The sequence below is a fragment of the Temnothorax americanus genome, unplaced genomic scaffold (assembly GCF_048541705.1).
Source record: "Temnothorax americanus isolate GAGA-0224 unplaced genomic scaffold, ASM4854170v1 Scaffold6, whole genome shotgun sequence".
NCBI lineage: Eukaryota > Metazoa > Arthropoda > Insecta > Hymenoptera > Formicidae > Temnothorax > Temnothorax americanus.
The window spans coordinates 3,504,492-3,524,352 of record NW_027509751.1 but is presented as its reverse complement, the minus strand read 5'-3'; the positions used below and the strand labels follow the sequence as shown (position 1 = coordinate 3,524,352).

The window sequence follows — 19,861 nt, the reverse complement described above, 5'->3', positions numbered from 1 at the left end:
AACATTAAAAATTATGGCACGCGACAATAAGTACAAGTCCTTTTGCTAATTATTATATAATATATTACAATTAAATTTAACCGACTTAATTACTGTCTGACTGATGTCGCGATAAGAAGTTACTATACGATGTCAGTAAAATAAGTACTATATTGCAGTGGGAAAAGTGACTTTTATTATTACATTTCTTGACAGAGATTTCCTTCACCATTTTTTATATACGTATGTTTTACAGAAGAGAGAGAGAGAGAGAGAGAGAGAGAGAGAGAGAGAGAGAGAGAAAGAGTTAAAAAAAGCTTAAATTAATCTCGATTAATTTTAATTATTCTTAAATATATTCCATCCTGTGGTGCTAATATCAATTTCTTGTCATTGACTGCATACGGTACTTGCGTCTTCTCACAAGGCTCGACTTTGTAGTTTCGTAATACCTTTATGAGTCCAAGTTTAGTCTGATACACAGCGAAACGGGAACCTGAAATAAAAATCGATCGTCGTGTAAATCAGATCACAATTAAAAGAGAAGTAAAGGGTGACATTCAAATTAATTTCACTACTGTACCAATGCAATTTCTTGGTCCTTCACCGAAGGGTAGATAAACCATCGGATGCCTGCTTCTCACAGCTTCCTCATTAAATCTTTCTGGATCGAAGACATCCGGTTCTGGATAAATATTCGGATCACGATGCATAGCGTGCAAAGGAATCCATATTATTTGGTCTTTTGGTATACTAACTTTGGTACCATTGAAAGTATAACTTGACATCGTTTTTCTCGCATAGAAAAGCCCAACTGGATACTTTCGTAAGACTTCTATATTAAAAATAGTTCAATCTATCTGTTTAAATGCATTTATACGCAATAAAGAACTACAATTTATATAGTTTTATCAGCAATAAAATTATTATCATATAATGCCGCTGCAAAGATCGATGTAGTCACGATGGTCCTTCCATTACGTAATTTTTCTTTTCGAACGACATACCTTTGAATACTTTATCCAAATAATTCATTTCCTTGATGTTTGCATATGTTAAATTGCCAGCATGTTTTATATATCCCTGATCAATTTCGTCACGCAACCTGTCCTGTATTTTCTGATTTAAAGCCAGCTCGTAAAACGCGTTAGTCATCGCCATCGATGAAGTTTCATAACCAGCAACGAAAAACACGAGTGCTTGAGAAACTATCAAACTGTCGGTCAAATCTAAAAAAAATACGAATTATCTTTCAATTTCCTATCTCGAATGTTAAGAATTGCGAATAATTTAACTGTTCTGTATATAAAAATTGAGACATGACCAATTGTGTGGACGTCGCTTCTAATATAAAATTTAACATTTCGCCTTGCTGTAATTACAGAATTATACTTTGAATGCATAAACTCTAGTATATCTCTCCGTCTAATAAAATTTTCAAACAATAAACAGCAAAAAATGAAACAGATAATATTTACCGATATCGTCTATTTTATCCGAATGTTTCTTCAATTCGCGCAGCATATCAATGAAATCATTTCTAGTGATATTATTCGTTTCTCTGTAGTCCATGGTCTCAAGGACAACGCGCATATAAAACTTAGTGATCTCCGATCGCGGCAAGATGTAGCCGTAGAGGACATCGAAGAGCCACGGCAAGTATTCCTTGATGCTGAATCGTACGCGATCCCAGAAGGGCGGCTGGACCGCATCTCTTCCTATCCTGCGAAATTCGCTGTTCTCGTTCGACATGGCATTCATATTGATGCCTAAGGTGCAGCTACCGATGACGTCGGTCGTGTATTTGGCCGTCATCTCGACACATTCTATAGGCTCATTTTTGTTCACTAATTTTTCCACGTATTGGACAAGGTGGTCAGAGCACTCTGATATTAACACGAACATCTCCTTTAGTTTACGGGATGTAAAAACAGGCGTCAACTTCGCCCTTAATGTTCGCCATCTTTTCGGATCCAAAGCGAAAAGATGTTGCGACAGCGGATCGGCCTGCATAACAACAAGAAAAATGCATTTGAGTACATTTAGCTCAAAATTAAATTCCACCAGATTACAAAAACTCGCTTAACCCGCCTCGAGACCCCAACGTCGAGACTCGATATAATATTTCGTTCCAACAGCTCCATCCTTACGGAAAAATATTACAGAAGGACTACTGTAGTTGCGAAAAAGTACATAAAACTATAATAAAAGTTAAAGTAATTGGTGTAGTTTTGTGTGCTTTTTTGCAGCTACAGTTTCTTCCATAAAGAAAGCGTCAAGCTAGATTTGACATAAAGTTCTTACATACTTTACACTGTATTTTTTAAGTTAAAAGTATTTCTAATGCTTATTATGAATCATATTTACATTATATCAATATTTCGTTTTGTCTCGTTATCGTGTCGTTAAATATTTTACAAATTTGCATTTTTGGCATCCATGCAAAAGAAAATTGTTTCCTATCTTGTAAAAAGAAATCTGGACTTCATCAAAGCAAATACTTCAAACAACATCATATGTTACTAAAATTTAGAACAAAATGTAATAATTATTTGGGATAAACTTCCGAAAACGGCCCCCCTCCGATTTCGATGAAACTTTGTGAAAAGCTTTGTTTTGGGTCAAAATGCAAAGCCCTTAAAAGGAATTTTGGCGACTCCTATGATAAAACCATTTTTTTAGATAAAATGATAAAAAATATAGGAAAATCTTCATAATTCTACAGGATGTTATAAATTGAATATATACTGTTTGTATTTAAATAATCAAGGTCAGAAGCTAGTATGTATATATATAAACAAGCTTGTAAAGCGCGCCACGAACCCATGTGACATCTCGTTTCGCGTGAAAAGTGTATGCGTGGGGGCAGTAGGTTCCGCCCCCCTGCGGGGAGCTCCACATCTTTTAAACTAGACACATAGTGTGCCTTACAAAGTACATGCGTGAACTATTTTGGTACTACCGCACCTCCCCCGAAAGCACGGGGGGGGTGTGCGTGAACCTCGGTTCGCGTGGAAAGTGTAATATATTACAAAGCTATTATTTATGTATTCTGCTGTAAGTATATAATAAAAACATTAAATCATTAAATACAAACAGTATATATTCAATTTATAACATCCTGTAGAATTACGAAGATTTTCCTATATTTTTTATCATTTTATCTAAAAAAATGGCTTTATCATAGGAGTCGCCAAAATTCCTTTTAAGGGCTTTCATTTTAACCCAAAACGAAGCTTTTCACAAAGTTTCATCGAAATCGGAGGGGGCCGTTTTCGGAAGTCTACCCAAATTAAATTTAATAAAAAAGTATTTAAAATTCTTATTGCAGAATTTTTCGATTTTCTGAAACTGAGCAATTGATACAGAGCAAAATTTTTTTTTCACGCAAGGGGTTAAGACTTCTTGAAACAAATCTCACGATTTTCATCATTCAAAATAATGATGTATCAAAATTTTCACAAAAAGCACTTTGTTTAGATTTTTTAATAAAATGACTTAAAGTATGCGCACCCTGTCATGAGAGGCGTACCCTCTATCGGCGAATATGGAGAAATCTTTGATAAAAATATCCTTAATTAAATCTGGATGTTTCACGACAAGGATGGGTGTTCTCCCAGCGAATATCCCAACCAATGGTTCATCTTTGTAGTCGTTGTACAGTTTCGTCACATAATTGGTCCGGGACACCTTTCCAAGTACAAGGTTCTTCAATGTGCCGAATCCTGGTATCGGTCGTGGACCAGGAACGCCGCGTGATTTCCAAAAGTCGAAAGTTGACGTAAAATAGTAATAAAGAGCGAAAATTACGGTGGCGATGCCGCACAAAATTTCGAAGGATTCCATTGTCCACCCGAACGTCGATCGATTATCAGGAATAATCTTTATTGAAGTAATAAAGAAAGCAAAAAATATGACCTATTAATTAAATAAATTTCTATCTTGAAAAGTTATAAAGTTGATAAGATTCAAACAAAATGTATGCTTAATAACGTATAATAATGTTATATTAAATGCTTCAAATGTAATAAGGCGCATAAAGAATACGCGTGAGCTTCAAATAATAAAGGTATGATGTCATCGGGTTTATAACTTACTTAAGGAGAGTGAGAAACAACTGTCCAAATATTAATACATGTTATAATACTCTCTCGACTATTTTTATATTCACATAAAAAAATAAATTATTTTTGTATCCGAAAAAACAGTTTTATTATAAGTATCGCTTTCATTTTATCAACGAAAGAACTGATCAAAATTCGCTATGCTGTTGCCTTTTGTAAGTTACGTTAAGTATATGCGTATAAATAGCTAGCTAATTAGAAATTTAAAAAATTAGATAACATTCGTTGCTATGTTACATGTAAAACTATTCCATTCAATATGCTACTATTGAAAATAGTAAATAACAAACGCAAACAAAATAGTATGCAACAAACATATGATAAAGCAAATAATATTTATGCACAGAAATAAAAATAAAACAAAAGAGAAAATTAAATTAAAACATAATTCTCATAATTCTATAAGAGTTCCAAGCCAAATAATAAATTCAATGTCAAATTAAATAAAAATTGTAAGAAAAACAATATTTTTTATTCAAACCATTATATATATTTTCTTATACATATTCATGCTAATTAAAAAATTATGTAAAAAAATTTTATAAAATATAAACTAAAAAAAGTAAGTTAGAATATTAAAAAAAAAACACATTTTGCAACATTTTTGCATTCTAGTCTATATTTTGGCTTTCTTATTTCCGATTATTCATAGTCCAACGATTTCATATATCGTGATGCATATTTATATGGATTTATTTTATTGATAAAAAATGTATAAATTATAAAAATGTTTTAAATGTAATTGTTTGATATTTGATCTGCAATACTTTTGACATTTACATTTTCAATATATATGTAATGTAAATGGTATGTTTAACTCATAAATAAAAAAAAGTTATTTAAAAAGATTATTAAGATATAATATCATATCTTAATAATCACAGCATAAACTTAAAATTAAGCTATCTAATGATACTTTTAATATGTAATGTAAGTAACATATTTACGTCAAAAATAAAAGAAGAAAACAATTTAAAGAGATCATGTATTATTAAGATATATGTTATACATATTTTAATAATAACTGCATAAACTTAAAATTAAGCTATCTATAAATTGTTAATTACTTAATATAAAATGTTAGAGCACAACTATATCAAAAAAATTAATAAGGATTATAGCAGCCGATACAATGACTCCTATCACTGTTTTAATTGATAATTTTTCTTCCACATTTTATTACGCATGCTCTCTATGGAGACTCAAAGAAAAGCTTAAATTAAGTTCAATTAATTTTAACTATTTTCAAGTGCAGTCTGTCTTTTGGAACTAATAGCAATGCTTTAGGATCGTTTACGTAGAGTATTGGAGTTCTCGCGCAAGTTTTGATTTTGTAATTTTGTAGTAACCTTACAAGCTCAACTTTACTCTGAAAAACAGCGAAACGAGTTTCTAAAAACGGCATACAAATTATCCACCTTAAGATTCTCAATTAAAACTATTTTGCGACTAAAAGATATTTTTGATCGCGAAAGAAAACTGATGGAAATATTTTACTAAAAATATAATAAAATTTTACAGAAATTCTCTCTCAATTGATCACAATTCATTGTTATTTCATAAATGATTCAGTAGAAATTCAGTTTTTTCAGTTAATTCCAGTAAATTTCATGATATTTAACATAAAAGAAATTTTGTTGTTACTTTAAATTTTTAGTATAATTTTTAGTATAATTTAATTTTTTCTTTATTTCACAGTATTATATTTCATTTTATAAGGAAAATTATTATTAATTTTGAAATATATATTCAGTAATTTTTTAATAACTTTTATTTCACTTTTTATCGCTCTTATAATATTTTCAGTAGGTGACTCTGATAAAAATTTTTTGCTGAAAGAACTATGAAATCTATAATACTATACTTGATATAAGATGTTACAAAAATAATCAATAAGCAAGTATTATAACAGGTACAATGATTCCTATCATTGTTCTAATTATTAGATTTCCTTCACTTTTTATTACGCTTTCGGTGGAGAGTTGGAGAAAAACTTGAAAAATTCAAGGTCAATTAATTTTAATTATTTTCAAATGCAATCCGTCTTTTGGTGATAATATCAATGCTTTAGGATTGTGTACGTAGGGTATTGGAGTTTTCTCGCAAGTCTCAACTTTGTAACTTCGTAGTATATGTATAAGCCCAATTTTACTTTGATAAAGAGCGAAACGAGTGCCTAAAAATACAAAAATGATTATAATGTAAATCTGACCAACGTTCAAAAATACTTTTAATTGAAAAATTAAGGATATTTTAAATCATTTCACTATACCAATGCAATTTCTTGGCCCGTTACCGAAAGGTAGATAAGCCATCGGGTGCCTGCTTTGCACAGCTTCCTCATTAAATCTTTCTGGATCGAAGATATCTGGCTTTGGATAAATATTCGGATCTCGATGAATCCCGTAAACAGGAATCCATATTTTTTGACTTTTCGGTATACTAACATTGATACCATCGAAAGTATAACTTGACGTAGATTCTCTCCTAAGTAATGTCGCTGGCGGATATTTTCGTAATGTTTCTGCACGCATTAAGAATAGTGTCAAATTATGGGAATATTGAAAAACTACAATTAGATAGAAGTTTACTAGCAGTGGGATCATATTAGAATATCGGCAAATATTATTTTTCAAACGACATACCTTTGAAAACTTTATCTAAATAATTCATTTTTTTAATATTTTCATACGTTAAATCTCCGTTATATTTTATATAGACCTCCTCAATTTCTTCACGTAAATTCTCTTGTATCTTTTGATTTAACGCTAACTCGTAGAGTGCATGACTAATAGTCGTCGACGAAGTTTTAAAGCCAGCAATAAAAAATACGAACGCTTGAGCAGCTATTAAACTATCTGTCAAATCTAAAATAAAATAAAAAAAATTCTTTTATTAATATAAATAATTTAATTAGATATAATTTTCAATTAGATTAGTTAGTCACTTATCAATTCATTATTTTTAAAGTTATGTAATGTTATTGATACACAAACTATCGTCAAAATACAATAATAATAAGAAACTAATCGTCATTAAAGTAAAAGTTAACTTCAATTGATTGTGATTTATAAAATTAATCTGAAATAATTGTATAATGACACGTACAAACTGGTATAGTTTCATGTGAGACATAGTCTTATGACAGAAAGAATTAATATATGTATAAACATACATACCAATATCGTCCAATTTATCAGGATGTTTCTTTAATTCACGTAACATATCAACGAAATCGTTTCTAGTAATATTATTCGTTTCTCTGTAGTCCATGGTCTCCACGACAACGCGCGTGAAGAATTTGGTGACTTCCGTTTGCGGTAGAACATACGCGGACAATTCGTAAAGCCGGGGAAACATTAGTCTCAGTCTTATTTGCAATATATTTGTCCAAGTCGGTTCGAATATTTTTCTTCCCATTTTTCGAAATTCACTGTCTTCGTCCGACAAAGCGTTCATCTCGATGCCGAAGGCACAGGTACCGATAACGTCGGTCGTATATTTGGCCGTCAATTCGCGGCATTCTACAGGTTCATTTCTGCTCGCTACTTTTTCCATGTATTGGACAAGGTGGTCAGCGCATTTGGATATTAAGGAGAACATCTCCTTTAGTTTACCGGATGTAAAAACAGGCGACAGTCTCGTTCTCAACGGTCGCCATCTCTTCGGCTCCAAAGAGAAAAGATGTTGCGACAGCGGATCAGCCTGTGATAAAGTTAGAATTGTAATCGAGTAACTTAAAATTAAGATCTACTAACTTACAAAAACTTGTATAAAATTTTTGGAGATACAGCTCGCATTTTTTAATAAACCTTATTATATGAAAATTATAAAAGTAGATTATTATATAAATACGTGAATCTTTTTAAAACAAATGCGACATGTGTGTTTTGTTAATATATTCTTTGGATATATTTAAATATAATAACTTAAAATATTCTCACCTTGTTGGAAACGGGTATTCCTCTGTTAGCGAATGTAGAGAAATCTTTGATAAGGACATCTTTAATTAAATCCAAATCCTTTACAATAAGAATTGGCATCTTTCCAGCGAATATCCCTAACACTGCTTCATCTTTGTACTCGTTATATAATTCTGCCAAATAATAGCCCACAGATATTTTACTAAACGTAACGTTTTTAAGATTACCAAATACAGGTATCGGTCGTGGACCACGAACGCCACGTGACTTCCAAAAGTCATAATTTGACATGAGGAAATAATAAAGTGCAAAAATTACGACGGCGATGCCGCACAAAATTTCGAAAAATTCCATTGTCCAACAGTCTCGTAGATCAATTTTCACAAATGATCTTTACTAAAAGAAAGAAAACAACGTTACATTTGATGAATATTAATATAGCATCTAGCTTCGCAGCAACTCCGATAGATGGTTTCGCTGATAATGATTAATGAACGTGCGATAAAGCCGACTTTTCTCAATATACGTATACGTACGGATAAAATTTCAGAATTTGGTTCTTCTTCCCTCTTTTTTTCTGGAATTCAATGTTAATAAAAACGACAGACGTGACATACCTGAATCCAAATGGCGATGCAAAGTAAATGCATCCGTATATATATTGCGTCGTGCGTTAGCTCGCGTCAGCGTCGGTCCGTAAGTGAACACGTACTAGAATGCAACGATGTAACTTGAGATAATTTGACCATCCGTCGCCGTCTAGATCGTACGAAATTATAAGTGCGGACGCTCCAGTACAAGAAAACTGGGGAAGTACGTTATTCATGATAAATTGTAAGAGCGATATATATTCAAGATTTATGGATTTAACTATCTCCCTCCGTCACTCCAAATGCCTTGTTGCCATGACTCTAGCGATATTTGAAAAGGTCGATTAGATAAAAGATCACGTTACATATGTAAGTTAACATGCGAATTTCGCCTCTGAGCTTTTGGCCGTCTGTTTAATTTAATTGCGAATATATCGTGAAATAATTTTCCTAATGATGATCGATTCTCTCAGCTGTACAATTAGCAATTCGGCGATAATGTAAAAGGAATTACAAGATCTTGTTGAAGAAGCGAAGAAAAGGAAGAAATCGTAGCTATTGTTTTTCCGATAATAAAAGAGTTTCAAACGCATTGCTAATAATCGACAACGAAATTTTAAGGCCAGAAAAGGAATATGCGTACATGTGGTGAAGATATTAAACTATATGTCATATCTGAAACGTCACACACACACACACACACACACACACACACACACACACACACACACACACACACACACACACACACACACACACACACACACACACACACACACACACACACACACACACACACACACACACACACACACACACACACACACACACACACACACACATTTCTTCAATACTATAAATAATTTAATTTTTTTTAAATTAATTACATAATAATTTATATGTAATTAAGTTATTATTTTTAAAGGTATATTATGTTCAAACGACAGTTATTATAAAAATATATATAGCTATAGAAAAAGTCGGCGTAAAATAACTAAAAGTTAATTTTATTTGACATATATATTGTGGTTTATAAAATTATTCTTATAACATGTCTCATCGTTTGAAAACTTGTGAAATAGCTTTCTTGTATTCTCACCTTTTTATCCCTATTATAATTAAATCTGGATTTTTTTAAAGTATGATGTCAAAACAGGCGAGGCGACAGCTTCACTCTCAACGGTCGCCATCTCTTTGGCTTCAAAGAGAAGAGGTGTTGCGACAACTCGGTTTTTGAGATAAAATTGCACAAAAAAAAGAAGTGTTAATTCAAGACTTATATTCTTGTATATAAGCAAGAATCTTGAAATGAGATATAAATTGTGTTGAACAAAGAAAACTTGTTTGGATGAAGATATTTATGTAGTTTAATCAAGAAAGAAATTAAAATTCTTATAAAATGATTATAGATTCTTGCTTAATACAAAAATATAAGTCTTGATTTTTAACACTTCCTGTCTTCTGTGTGTAATGAAATAAATTTGGCTCAAAGTAAAATTCTATAACTTGTAAAAACTTGCTTAACGCTTCTGAAGGCATATCTCATATGTTTTTATTAGTTTCATTATACGAAAATTATAAAAGTATATATATGTAAATCTTTAAAGAATTTGCGCCGTGCGTCTTGTTTAATATCTTTTTTAATTATATAATAGTTTTAAATATTCGCGACCTTTTCGAAAGTGGATAGTTCTCTATGAGCGCATACGGAGAAATCTTTGATAAAAAATATTTTTCAAAATAAGTCGTTTTATTTTCGACCCAACTGGCCAATTGAAAACAAATTGCACAACGTTTCGACCGAATTCCGGTCCTTATCAAGTGCTTTAGGTTACACCGATCCGCATAACAAATTTACATGCATCGTTGACGTGGTGTCCTGACAACGTCAAGATAAACGCAAAACTAAACAAAAGACAAAATAATACATTTAACAATAAAAAACTATACAAAATCGTCATAATATCGCGCTGGTCAAAAACAATAAATTAATTAACACTGTAAAAATCAGTTAAAAACTTACAATTCTTATGCGCTCCAAAACAAACGGTGAGATCAAAACGTCACAAGCCATATCGAGGCACAACGTCCTAACAGTAAGGCAGTCAAAGCGAAATGAAATTGTCAAACGTAATCCGCGGATAGCAAAAGGTGCTCTGGTGGGAAAAATGAGCAGAACCGAATATACAGGGCCGACTAAGTAATACCAATGACACGGTTATAAATAGATGGCAGGCTCTCAGTATCGTTTTGTAAATTGATTGTGCAATCATGTTTTTTAATGAAAAACATTTCCGATATTTCTCTTTTTTTGAAATGTTTTTCTTTGTATAAAATTTTTGGATGCTGCCACTTAAAATCATGATTGTGTGCAAGACGGTGTTTGCTCACAACCGAATGATTGTCTACATTTTTTCTGATATCACATCGATGTTCTTTGATACGCGTTTCTAAATGCCTTTTTGTCTGGCCAATATATACTGCATCACAATTTGCACAATCAATCTTATAAACTAACTCTGTCTGGCTGAGATTCGGCAACCCGTCCTTGCCCTTTCTAATGACACAGTCTAATCTCTTCGGGATGGTGTGAAGAACTCTAAAGTTCATGTCTCGCATTGTACGGCTAACGTTCTCGCTAAGACCCTTTATGTAAGGTACAGTATAATGCACCTTCGAGGATCTTGGGCCACTTCGTTGCTGAGAGGATCATTGTTGTTACGATTTCGCAATTCACCAAGTCGGACATTGACATATTTATCAACAATTTTCTTCGGGTAACAATTATTAATAAGGATCTTTTTTATTTCACTAATATTAGACTTGTGAAACCGCGCGTCGGACAAAAGAATCGCCCGATCAACCAAATTCCTTACGATGTTAATTTTATATTTCATAGGATGATTTGAAAAATAATTTATATACCGGCCCGAGAAAGTTGGTTTACGGAACCAATTCGTGAGCAATGCGCCTCCCTCGCGGATGACCGTGGTATCAAGGAAACTCAATTTACCATTGCTTTCCATTTCATAAGTGAATTTTAATCTATCGTGGTAATTGTTGAAACTGTCTAATAATTCACCAATACCCGACCTGGGAACAACCGCGAAAATATCATCTACATATCGTTTAAAAAATGATATCCTGAAACTGAGCCGCTGTATACAATGTTTCTCTAAATCCTCCATGACCATGTCAGCTAAGATGGGAGAGAGGGGAGACCCCATCGGGCTTCCGAAGATCTGTTCATAAAATTGGCCGTTGAACATAAAACTAGTAGAACTAAGGATCAAGTCTACGGCACTCAAGAATTGTGGAAGGCTGAGATCAGTTTTTGTAGTGATGTAATTCCATCTCTCTTCAATCGCTTTTAAAATCTGATTTTAAGGATCTATTTTATTTCACTAATATTAGATCTTGTAAAATCAGCTAGATTTTAAAAGCGATTGAAGAGAGATGGAATTACATCACTACAAAAACTGATCTCAGCCTTCCACAATTCTTGAGTGCCGTAGACTTGATCCTTAGTTCTACTAGTTTTATGTTCAACGGCCAATTTTATGAACAGATCTTCGGAAGCCCGATGGGGTCTCCCCTCTCTCCCATCTTAGCTGACATGGTCATGGAGGATTTAGAGAAACATTGTATACAGCGGCTCAGTTTCAGGATATCATTTTTTAAACGATATGTAGATGATATTTTCGCGGTTGTTCCCAGGTCGGGTATTGGTGAATTATTAGACAGTTTCAACAATTACCACGATAGATTAAAATTCACTTATGAAATGGAAAGCAATGGTAAATTGAGTTTCCTTGATACCACGGTCATCCGCGAGGGAGGCGCATTGCTCACGAATTGGTTCCGTAAACCAACTTTCTCGGGCCGGTATATAAATTATTTTTCAAATCATCCTATGAAATATAAAATTAACATCGTAAGGAATTTGGTTGATCGGGCGATTCTTTTGTCCGACGCGCGGTTTCACAAGTCTAATATTAGTGAAATAAAAAAGATCCTTATTAATAATTGTTACCCGAAAAAAATTGTTGATAAATATGTCAATGTCCGACTTGGTGAATTGCGAAATCGTAACAACAATGATCCTCTCAGCAACGAAGTGGCCCAAGATCCTCGAAGGTGCATTATACTGTACCTTACATAAAGGGTCTTAGCGAGAACGTTAGCCGTACAATGCGAGACATGAACTTTAGAGTTCTTCACACCATCCCGAAGAGATTAGACTGTGTCATTAGAAAGGGCAAGTACGGGTTGCCGAATCTCAGCCAGACAGAGTTAGTTTATAAGATTGATTGTGCAAATTGTGATGCAGTATATATTGGCCAGACAAAAAGGCATTTAGAAACGCGTATCAAAGAACATCGATGTGATATCAGAAAAAATGTAGACAATCATTCGGTTGTGAGCAAACACCGTCTTGCACACAATCATGATTTTAAGTGGCAGCATCCAAAAATTTTATACAAAGAAAAACATTTCAAAAAAAGAGAAATATCGGAAATGTTTTTCATTAAAAAACATGATTGCACAATCAATTTACAAAACGATACTGAGAGCCTGCCATCTATTTATAACCGTGTCATTGGTATTACTTAGTCGGCCCTGTATATTCGGTTCTGCTCGTTTTTTCCCACCAGAGCACCTTTTGCTATCCGCGGATTACGTTTGACAATTTCATTTCGCTTTGACTGTCTTACTGTTCGGACGTTGTGCCTCGATATGGCTTGTGACGTTTTGATCTCACCGTTTGTTTTGGAGCGCATATGAATTGTAAGTATTTAACTTATTTTTACAGTGTTAATTAATTTATTGTTTTTGACCAGCGCGATATTATGACGATTTTGTATAGTTTTTTATTGTTAAATGTATTATTTTGTCTTTTGTTTAGTTTTGCGTTTATCTTGACGTTGTCAGGACACCACGTCAACGATGCATGTAAATTTGTTATGCGGATCGGTGTAACCTAAAGCACTTGATAAGGACCGGAATTCGGTCGAAACGTTGTGCAATTTGTTTTCAATTGGCCAGTTGGGTCGAAAATAAAACGACTTATTTTGTATTATTTGCTGGCGACGGAAATTGTTTTGTTTAAAAATATTTTTAATTAAGTCAGAATCTCTTACAATAAGAACAGGTGTCGTTCCAGCGAATATCCCAATCAATAGTTCGTCTTCGTACTCGTTATATATTTTCGTCAAATAATTGTCCGCGGATATCTTCGAAAATATAACATCTTTGAAACTTCCAAATAGTGGTACAGATTGTGGACCGCGGACGCCGCGTGATTTCCAAAAGCCGATGTTCGACGTAAGGTAATAATAAAGAGTGAGCGCCAACCGACGATCTTGATGTTTCTTGGGATATTGCGGACTGCGGAGTAGAAAAACAAGAGAAACAAGAGAAATTGTTTTTATTTTTTAAATATAAGCGCGTGAAAAGTCATCGACGTCGAGCCCACCTCATTGCTTACTAACTTAAGTAGCAAAGTAAGAATAAAAGCGAACACAGATACGTTAATGTTGTTTTGACGATTATCGAAGTGTATACAATGCAGAAAAAAATAATTTTATGTACGTATACATAACACACAATCAACGCGGTGTAAAATTGAGCCGCTGTTCAGAAATCGAGAGGCTCGCTGTTAAAGAAGCGCACAATGCACTAATTGTTCGGACGCTCGACTTGTAACGCGCACAATGTAGTACTTGAGAGAGATATATAAAGTGAATAATAATTTTTCATTAATGTAATCGGTGTCGATATTGTTTTACTCGTCATTCCGATTCGGGGAGGAGAAAATACCGCGCCGGAGAGTCGAGAGTTAATACTAACCTGTCGCCATCCAAGTCGTGCCAAATTATAAGCGGAGAGAACGTGGACGAATGTAATAATTCGAAAACGTGTAGAACGTATACGTTTATACGTATAGAAATAGAGACAAATACGTAGTAGAAAGTACATTATAAAAATGTTATAACAATCAGATGAAATAATAATTTTGATAATAAATTAAAATAAAAATTATTTACGAGGGCAATACTTTTTAATCAATCCAACGTCTTATAACAAATGTCCAAACAAATGTCCTACTACTGAACTGTAAACTACTACATGAAAGTTTTGAAGTGTAGAAGAATGAAGAATAGTAAAAAAAATATTTGACATGCGCAAACACTTTTTATACTTACTTTTCATATTTTATTTTTGATATATAGTAGAATACTTACATAGAAAATACGGAAAAGATGAGTTTAAAAAGATTATATAGTATATTACAATCAAATTTGAACGATTTAATTGCTGTCTAACTGATGTCGCGATGAGAAATTACTATACGATATCAGTAAAATAAATACTATTCATACATGTGTTGTAGTGGAAAAAGTGACTTTTATTATTACATTTCTTGACAGAGATTTCCTTAATCATTTTTTATATACGTATGTTTTATAAGAAGGGGGAGAGGGGGGGGGGAGAGAGAGAGAGAGAGAGAGCTTAAATTAATCTCGATTAATTTTAAGTATTCTCAAATATATTCCACCCTTTGGCGCTAATAAAAAATGTTTATCATCGAACGCATAAGGTACTTGCGTTTTCTCACAAGGCTCGACTTTGTAGTTTCGTAATATCTTTATGAGCCCATCAAGTTTAGTCTGATAAACAGCAAAACGGGAACCTGAAATAAAAATTGATCGTCGTGTAAACCAGATTACAATTAAAAATCTCTTTCGGTTGAAAATGGCGCAAAAAGAAATAAAGGGTGACATTTCAATTAATTTCACTGCACCAATGCAATTTCTTGGTCCGTCACCGAAGGGTAGATAAACCATCGGATGCCTGCTTCTCACAGCTTCCTCATTAAATCTTTCTGGATCGAAGACATCCGGTTCTGGATAAATGTTCGGATCTCGATGTATATCGTGAAAAGGAAACAATATTTTTTGGCCTTTCGGTATACTAACTTTGGTACCATTGAAAGTATAACTTGACATCGTTCTTCTCGTATAGAAACGCGCAGGTGGATACTTTCGTAAGACTTCTATATTAAAAATAGTTCAAACCATCTGTTTAAATGCATTTGTACGCACTGAAGATGAACTGCAATTAGTTTCATCAGCGATGAAATTATTATTATAATGCCGCTGCAAAGATCGATGATGTCACGCGGTCCTTCATTTATTTAAATTATCTATTTGAACACGACATACCTTTGAATATTTTATCCAAGTAATTCATTTCCTTGATGTTAGCATATGTTAAATTGCCAGCATGTTTTATATATTCCTGATCAATTTCGTCACGCAACCTATCCTGTATTTTCTGATTTAAAGCTAGCTCGTAAAACGCGTTAGTCATCGCTGTCGATGAGGTTTCAAAACCAGCAGCGAAAAACGCGTATGCTTGAGAAACCATCAAACTGTCGGTCAATAAAAAAATGTCTTTAGAAATATCTTTCAATTTCCTACTTCAAATGTTAAGAATTGCGACTAATTTAACTATTTAATATTTGAGATATAACCAATTGGACGTTGCTCCAATACAAAATTTAACACTTTGTCTCGCTATAACTACAAAATTATATTTTAGATGCAACTCTCGTACAGCTCTCCGTCTAACAACATTTTCAAACAATAAACAGCAAAAAATAAAGCAAATAATATTTACCGATATCGCCCATTTTATCCGAATGTTTCTTCAATTCGCGCAGCGTATCAATGAAATCATTTCTAGTAATATTATTCGTTTCTCTGTAGTCCATAGTCTCCAAGACAATGCGCATGAAGAACCTGGTGTTCTCCGATTGCGGCAGGATGTAGCCATAGAGGACATCGAAGAGCCACGGCAAGTATTCCTTGATGCTGATTCGTACGCGATCCCAGAAAGACGGATGGAACACACTTCTTCCTATCCTGCGAAATTCGCTGTCCTCGTTCGACATTGCGTTCATCTCAATGCCGAAGACGCAGCTACCGATGACGTCGATCGTGTATTTGGCCGTCATCTCGACACATTCTATAGGCTCATTTTTGTCCACTAATTTTTCCACGTATTGGACAAGATGGTCAGAGCACTCTGATATTAACACGAACATCTCCTTTAGTTTACGGGATGTAAAAACAGGCGTCAGCTTCGCCCTTAATGGTCGCCATCTTTTCGAATCCAGTTCGAAAAGATTTTGCGACAGCGAATCGCCCTGCATAACAAAAAGAAAAATGCAATTGAGTAAAAGCTCAAAATTAAATTCCACCAGATTACAAAAACTCGCTTAACCCTCAAGACCCCAACGTCGAGACTCGATATAATATTTCGTTTCAACAGCTCCATGCTTACAGAAAAATTATACTACAAAAGAACTACTGTAGGTGCAAAAGAAGTACATGAAACTATATGCTTTTCCATATCTTTTTCCATAAAGGCAGCGTCAAGCCAGATTCGTCATAAAGTTCTTATATACTTTAATCTGTATTTTTTTCAAATTAAAAGTATTTCGTATGTGTGTGCTTATTATGACTCAATATTTACATCATATAAATAATTAATTTTTTTTTAACGTTAAATATTTAACAAATTCAAATTTTTGACATGCGAAAGAAAATTGTTTCCTTTCCTGTTAAAGAAAACTTGGACTTTTCATCAAAAAAAATGTTTCAAACGATATCATACATTATTAAAATTTAAAATGAAATGTAATAAATTATTTTTTAACTATATTAATATTTGTAATATTATATCCAATATATTCTTTATCTCCTGTATATATACATAAACAAATTAAATTTGAAAAAAAAATATTTGAAATTTTTATTGCAGAATTCTTTGATTTTCTGGTACTGGTGGAGCAAAATGTTTTTGTCACGCTAGGGGTTAAGGGTAAGACTTCTTGAAGCAAATCTCATGATTTTCATCATTTAAAGTGTATAAAGATGTATCAAAATTTTCACAAAAAACACTTTGTTTAGATTTCTAATAAAACAACTTAAAGTATGCGCACCCTATGAGAGCCGGACCATCTGTCGGGGAATACGGAGAAATCTTTGATAAGAATATCCTTAATTAAATCTGGATGTTTTGCGATAAGTATGGGCGTCCTGCCAGCGAATATCCCAATCAACGGTTCATCTTTGTAGTCGTTGTATAGTTTTTTCATATAATCGCTCAAGGACACCTTTCCAAATACAACGTTTTTGAAAGTGCCAAATCCTGGTATCGGTCGTGGACCAGAAACGTCGCGTGATTTCCAAAAGTCGAAAGTCGACGTGAAAAAATAATAAAGAGGGAAAATTACGGCGGCGATGCCGCACAAAATCTCGAAGAATTCCATTGCTCCGCGAATGTCAATCGATATATATTATCACGAATAATCTTTATTAAAGAAATATATATATATATATATATATATATATATATATATAGAAATCAACCTATTAAATAAATAAATTTCCATCATGAAAAGTTATAAAGTTTGATAAGATTCAAATAAAATGTATGTTTAATAACGTATAATGATGTTATATTAAATGTTTCAAACGTAAGGCTTATGAAGAATACGCGTGAGATTCGATTAATAAAGATATGAGGCTGGATTCTGTAACTCCTTAACAGTTTCGATATCGTTGCTCAGCTCTTTTTACCATATATAATTTTATTTTATTTTATTTCATTTCAATGGCGCAACAGTACGATTATTCAATTCTCTCGATTATTTTTATATTTTCACATTAAGAAATAAATTAATTTTGTGTCTAAAAAATCAGTTATAAGTGTTACTTTTATTTTATCAACGAAAGAACTGTTCAAAATTCGCTACGCTGTTGCCTTTTGTAAGTTACGTTAATATATGTGTACAAATACAGCTAGCTAATTAGAATTTTAAAAAATTAGATAGTCGATGCTACTTTGCATACAAAACTATTTCATTCAATATGCTGAATAAATAAATTATAATATTACATGTTGTAAAAAAATAGCAAACCACACGCGAAACGTGACAAAGCAAATAATATTTAGTAAGAAGTAAATAAAATAAGTAGATTGCGCAAAAGTAAATAAAACAAAAGAGTAAATTAAATTAAAACTCATAATTTCATATAGGAGTGCCAAGCGAAATAATAAATTCAACGTAAAAATAAAAAAATATCTCGTTCAAAAACTTGTAAAATAGCTTTCTTGTATTCTCACCTTTTGCGAATGGAAAGTCCTCTATCAACAAATAGACATGGATAAGTCTTTGATAAGGACATCCCTAATTAAATTTGGATTTTTTACTAAAAGAAGCGGTGTCTTCTTGTCGAATATCCCAATTAACGGTTCGTCTTTGTCGTTATCGTATATTTCTGTCAAGTAATCATCTGCGGATATCTTTTTCAACGTAATATTTTTAACATTACCGAATCTTGGTATTAGTCACAGGTCACACAAACGCCGCGTATCTCTTAAAAAGTCAACGGTTGACGTGAGAAAATAATAAACAGCGAGAATTACGACACGTTCGTGATACTGCACAGTATTTGGTAAGTTCCATTTTCTTGCGAACGTCAATCGATTATCACGAATAATTTTTATTGAAAGAGAAAGAATACAATGTTCTGTTGTATAAATATACTTAAGAAATTGTAAAATAAATTTGATAAAATTGAAAGAAAATGTGTATCTTTGATAAAACATGAAATTAACTTTTACTTATTTTACGTCAATTTTTCTATGGCTATATATATATTTTGATAATAGCTGCGCCGTTTGGATATAATATATCTTTAAAAATAATAATTTAATTACATATAAATTTAATTGGCATTTTTTTAATACTATAGATATCACAATCACAAACTTGCGCTACGCGCGTGCTATTTGGCTAAGGCCAAATGTATAATATTAAAATATTATACAGTTACTATTACACTATTAACCCCTTAAATTTTTCCCCTTTATACATATATATATATAAATTAAAATTTAAAATTTAAACTTAAAATCTTTAAATATCCTCTGATATATGTGCAGACCTGTTTTTATCTGATTAGATATCTGATAGAAACAGATCAACCTATAGAGGCCCACCACCACCCCCGCCGATTTCGATCGACGGTCCTCTTTAATTTAAAATACTTTTTTTTTACATTTTTAACATTTATTTTATTTTTCTTATCAATATATGCAATATATATATATACATTTACTTTACAATACATACAACATTATAAAAGAGTTACATTAGAAAATTGAAAAT

The 19,861-nt window shown here is 32.8% G+C and overlaps 3 protein-coding genes across 3 annotated transcripts; all 3 read right to left on the bottom strand.

The window, feature by feature from the left end:
- Positions 1 to 152: 152 nt before the first annotated feature.
- LOC143905048 (cytochrome P450 6B1-like) lies at positions 153 to 4,236 on the bottom strand. Its single transcript, XM_077420164.1, has 6 exons — positions 4,077 to 4,236; positions 3,493 to 3,861; positions 1,458 to 1,986; positions 987 to 1,208; positions 563 to 814; positions 153 to 475 (listed from the first exon to the last, which is right to left on the bottom strand). The coding sequence occupies exons 2-6, from the start codon at positions 3,823 to 3,825 to the stop codon at positions 303 to 305; spliced, it is 1,509 nt and encodes a 502-aa protein (XP_077276290.1). The 5' UTR covers positions 3,826 to 3,861; positions 4,077 to 4,236; the 3' UTR covers positions 153 to 302.
- Positions 4,237 to 5,870: 1,634 nt separating this feature from the next.
- LOC143905051 (cytochrome P450 6A1-like) lies at positions 5,871 to 8,834 on the bottom strand. Its single transcript, XM_077420167.1, has 6 exons — positions 8,644 to 8,834; positions 8,048 to 8,422; positions 7,283 to 7,808; positions 6,749 to 6,970; positions 6,376 to 6,627; positions 5,871 to 6,279 (listed from the first exon to the last, which is right to left on the bottom strand). The coding sequence occupies exons 2-6, from the start codon at positions 8,378 to 8,380 to the stop codon at positions 6,113 to 6,115; spliced, it is 1,500 nt and encodes a 499-aa protein (XP_077276293.1). The 5' UTR covers positions 8,381 to 8,422; positions 8,644 to 8,834; the 3' UTR covers positions 5,871 to 6,112.
- A 6,133-nt stretch (positions 8,835 to 14,967) lies between these two features.
- On the bottom strand, positions 14,968 to 17,972 carry LOC143905054 (cytochrome P450 6B1-like). Its single transcript, XM_077420171.1, has 5 exons — positions 17,627 to 17,972; positions 16,300 to 16,828; positions 15,843 to 16,073; positions 15,422 to 15,673; positions 14,968 to 15,310 (listed from the first exon to the last, which is right to left on the bottom strand). The coding sequence occupies exons 1-5, from the start codon at positions 17,954 to 17,956 to the stop codon at positions 15,135 to 15,137; spliced, it is 1,518 nt and encodes a 505-aa protein (XP_077276297.1). The 5' UTR covers positions 17,957 to 17,972; the 3' UTR covers positions 14,968 to 15,134.
- Positions 17,973 to 19,861: the final 1,889 nt, after the last annotated feature.

Coding starts and splice junctions, on each gene's coding strand:
- LOC143905048 (XM_077420164.1), bottom strand. CDS start 3,825: ATGGAATCCTTCGAAATTTTGTGCGGCATCGCCACCGTAATTTTCGCT. Junction 1,209..1,457: donor GGATAAAATAGACGATATCG/GTAAATATTATC, acceptor TATTTTTTTTAG/ATTTGACCGACAGTTTGATA. Junction 476..562: donor AGGACCAAGAAATTGCATTG/GTACAGTAGTGA, acceptor TTTTTATTTCAG/GTTCCCGTTTCGCTGTGTAT.
- LOC143905051 (XM_077420167.1), bottom strand. CDS start 8,380: ATGGAATTTTTCGAAATTTTGTGCGGCATCGCCGTCGTAATTTTTGCA. Junction 7,809..8,047: donor GAATACCCGTTTCCAACAAG/GTGAGAATATTT, acceptor ACTTTATCACAG/GCTGATCCGCTGTCGCAACA. Junction 6,971..7,282: donor TGATAAATTGGACGATATTG/GTATGTATGTTT, acceptor ATTTTATTTTAG/ATTTGACAGATAGTTTAATA.
- LOC143905054 (XM_077420171.1), bottom strand. CDS start 17,956: ATGGAATTCTTCGAGATTTTGTGCGGCATCGCCGCCGTAATTTTCCCT. Junction 16,829..17,626: donor GATGGTCCGGCTCTCATAGG/GTGCGCATACTT, acceptor TTTGTTATGCAG/GGCGATTCGCTGTCGCAAAA. Junction 16,074..16,299: donor GGATAAAATGGGCGATATCG/GTAAATATTATT, acceptor ATATTTCTAAAG/ACATTTTTTTATTGACCGAC.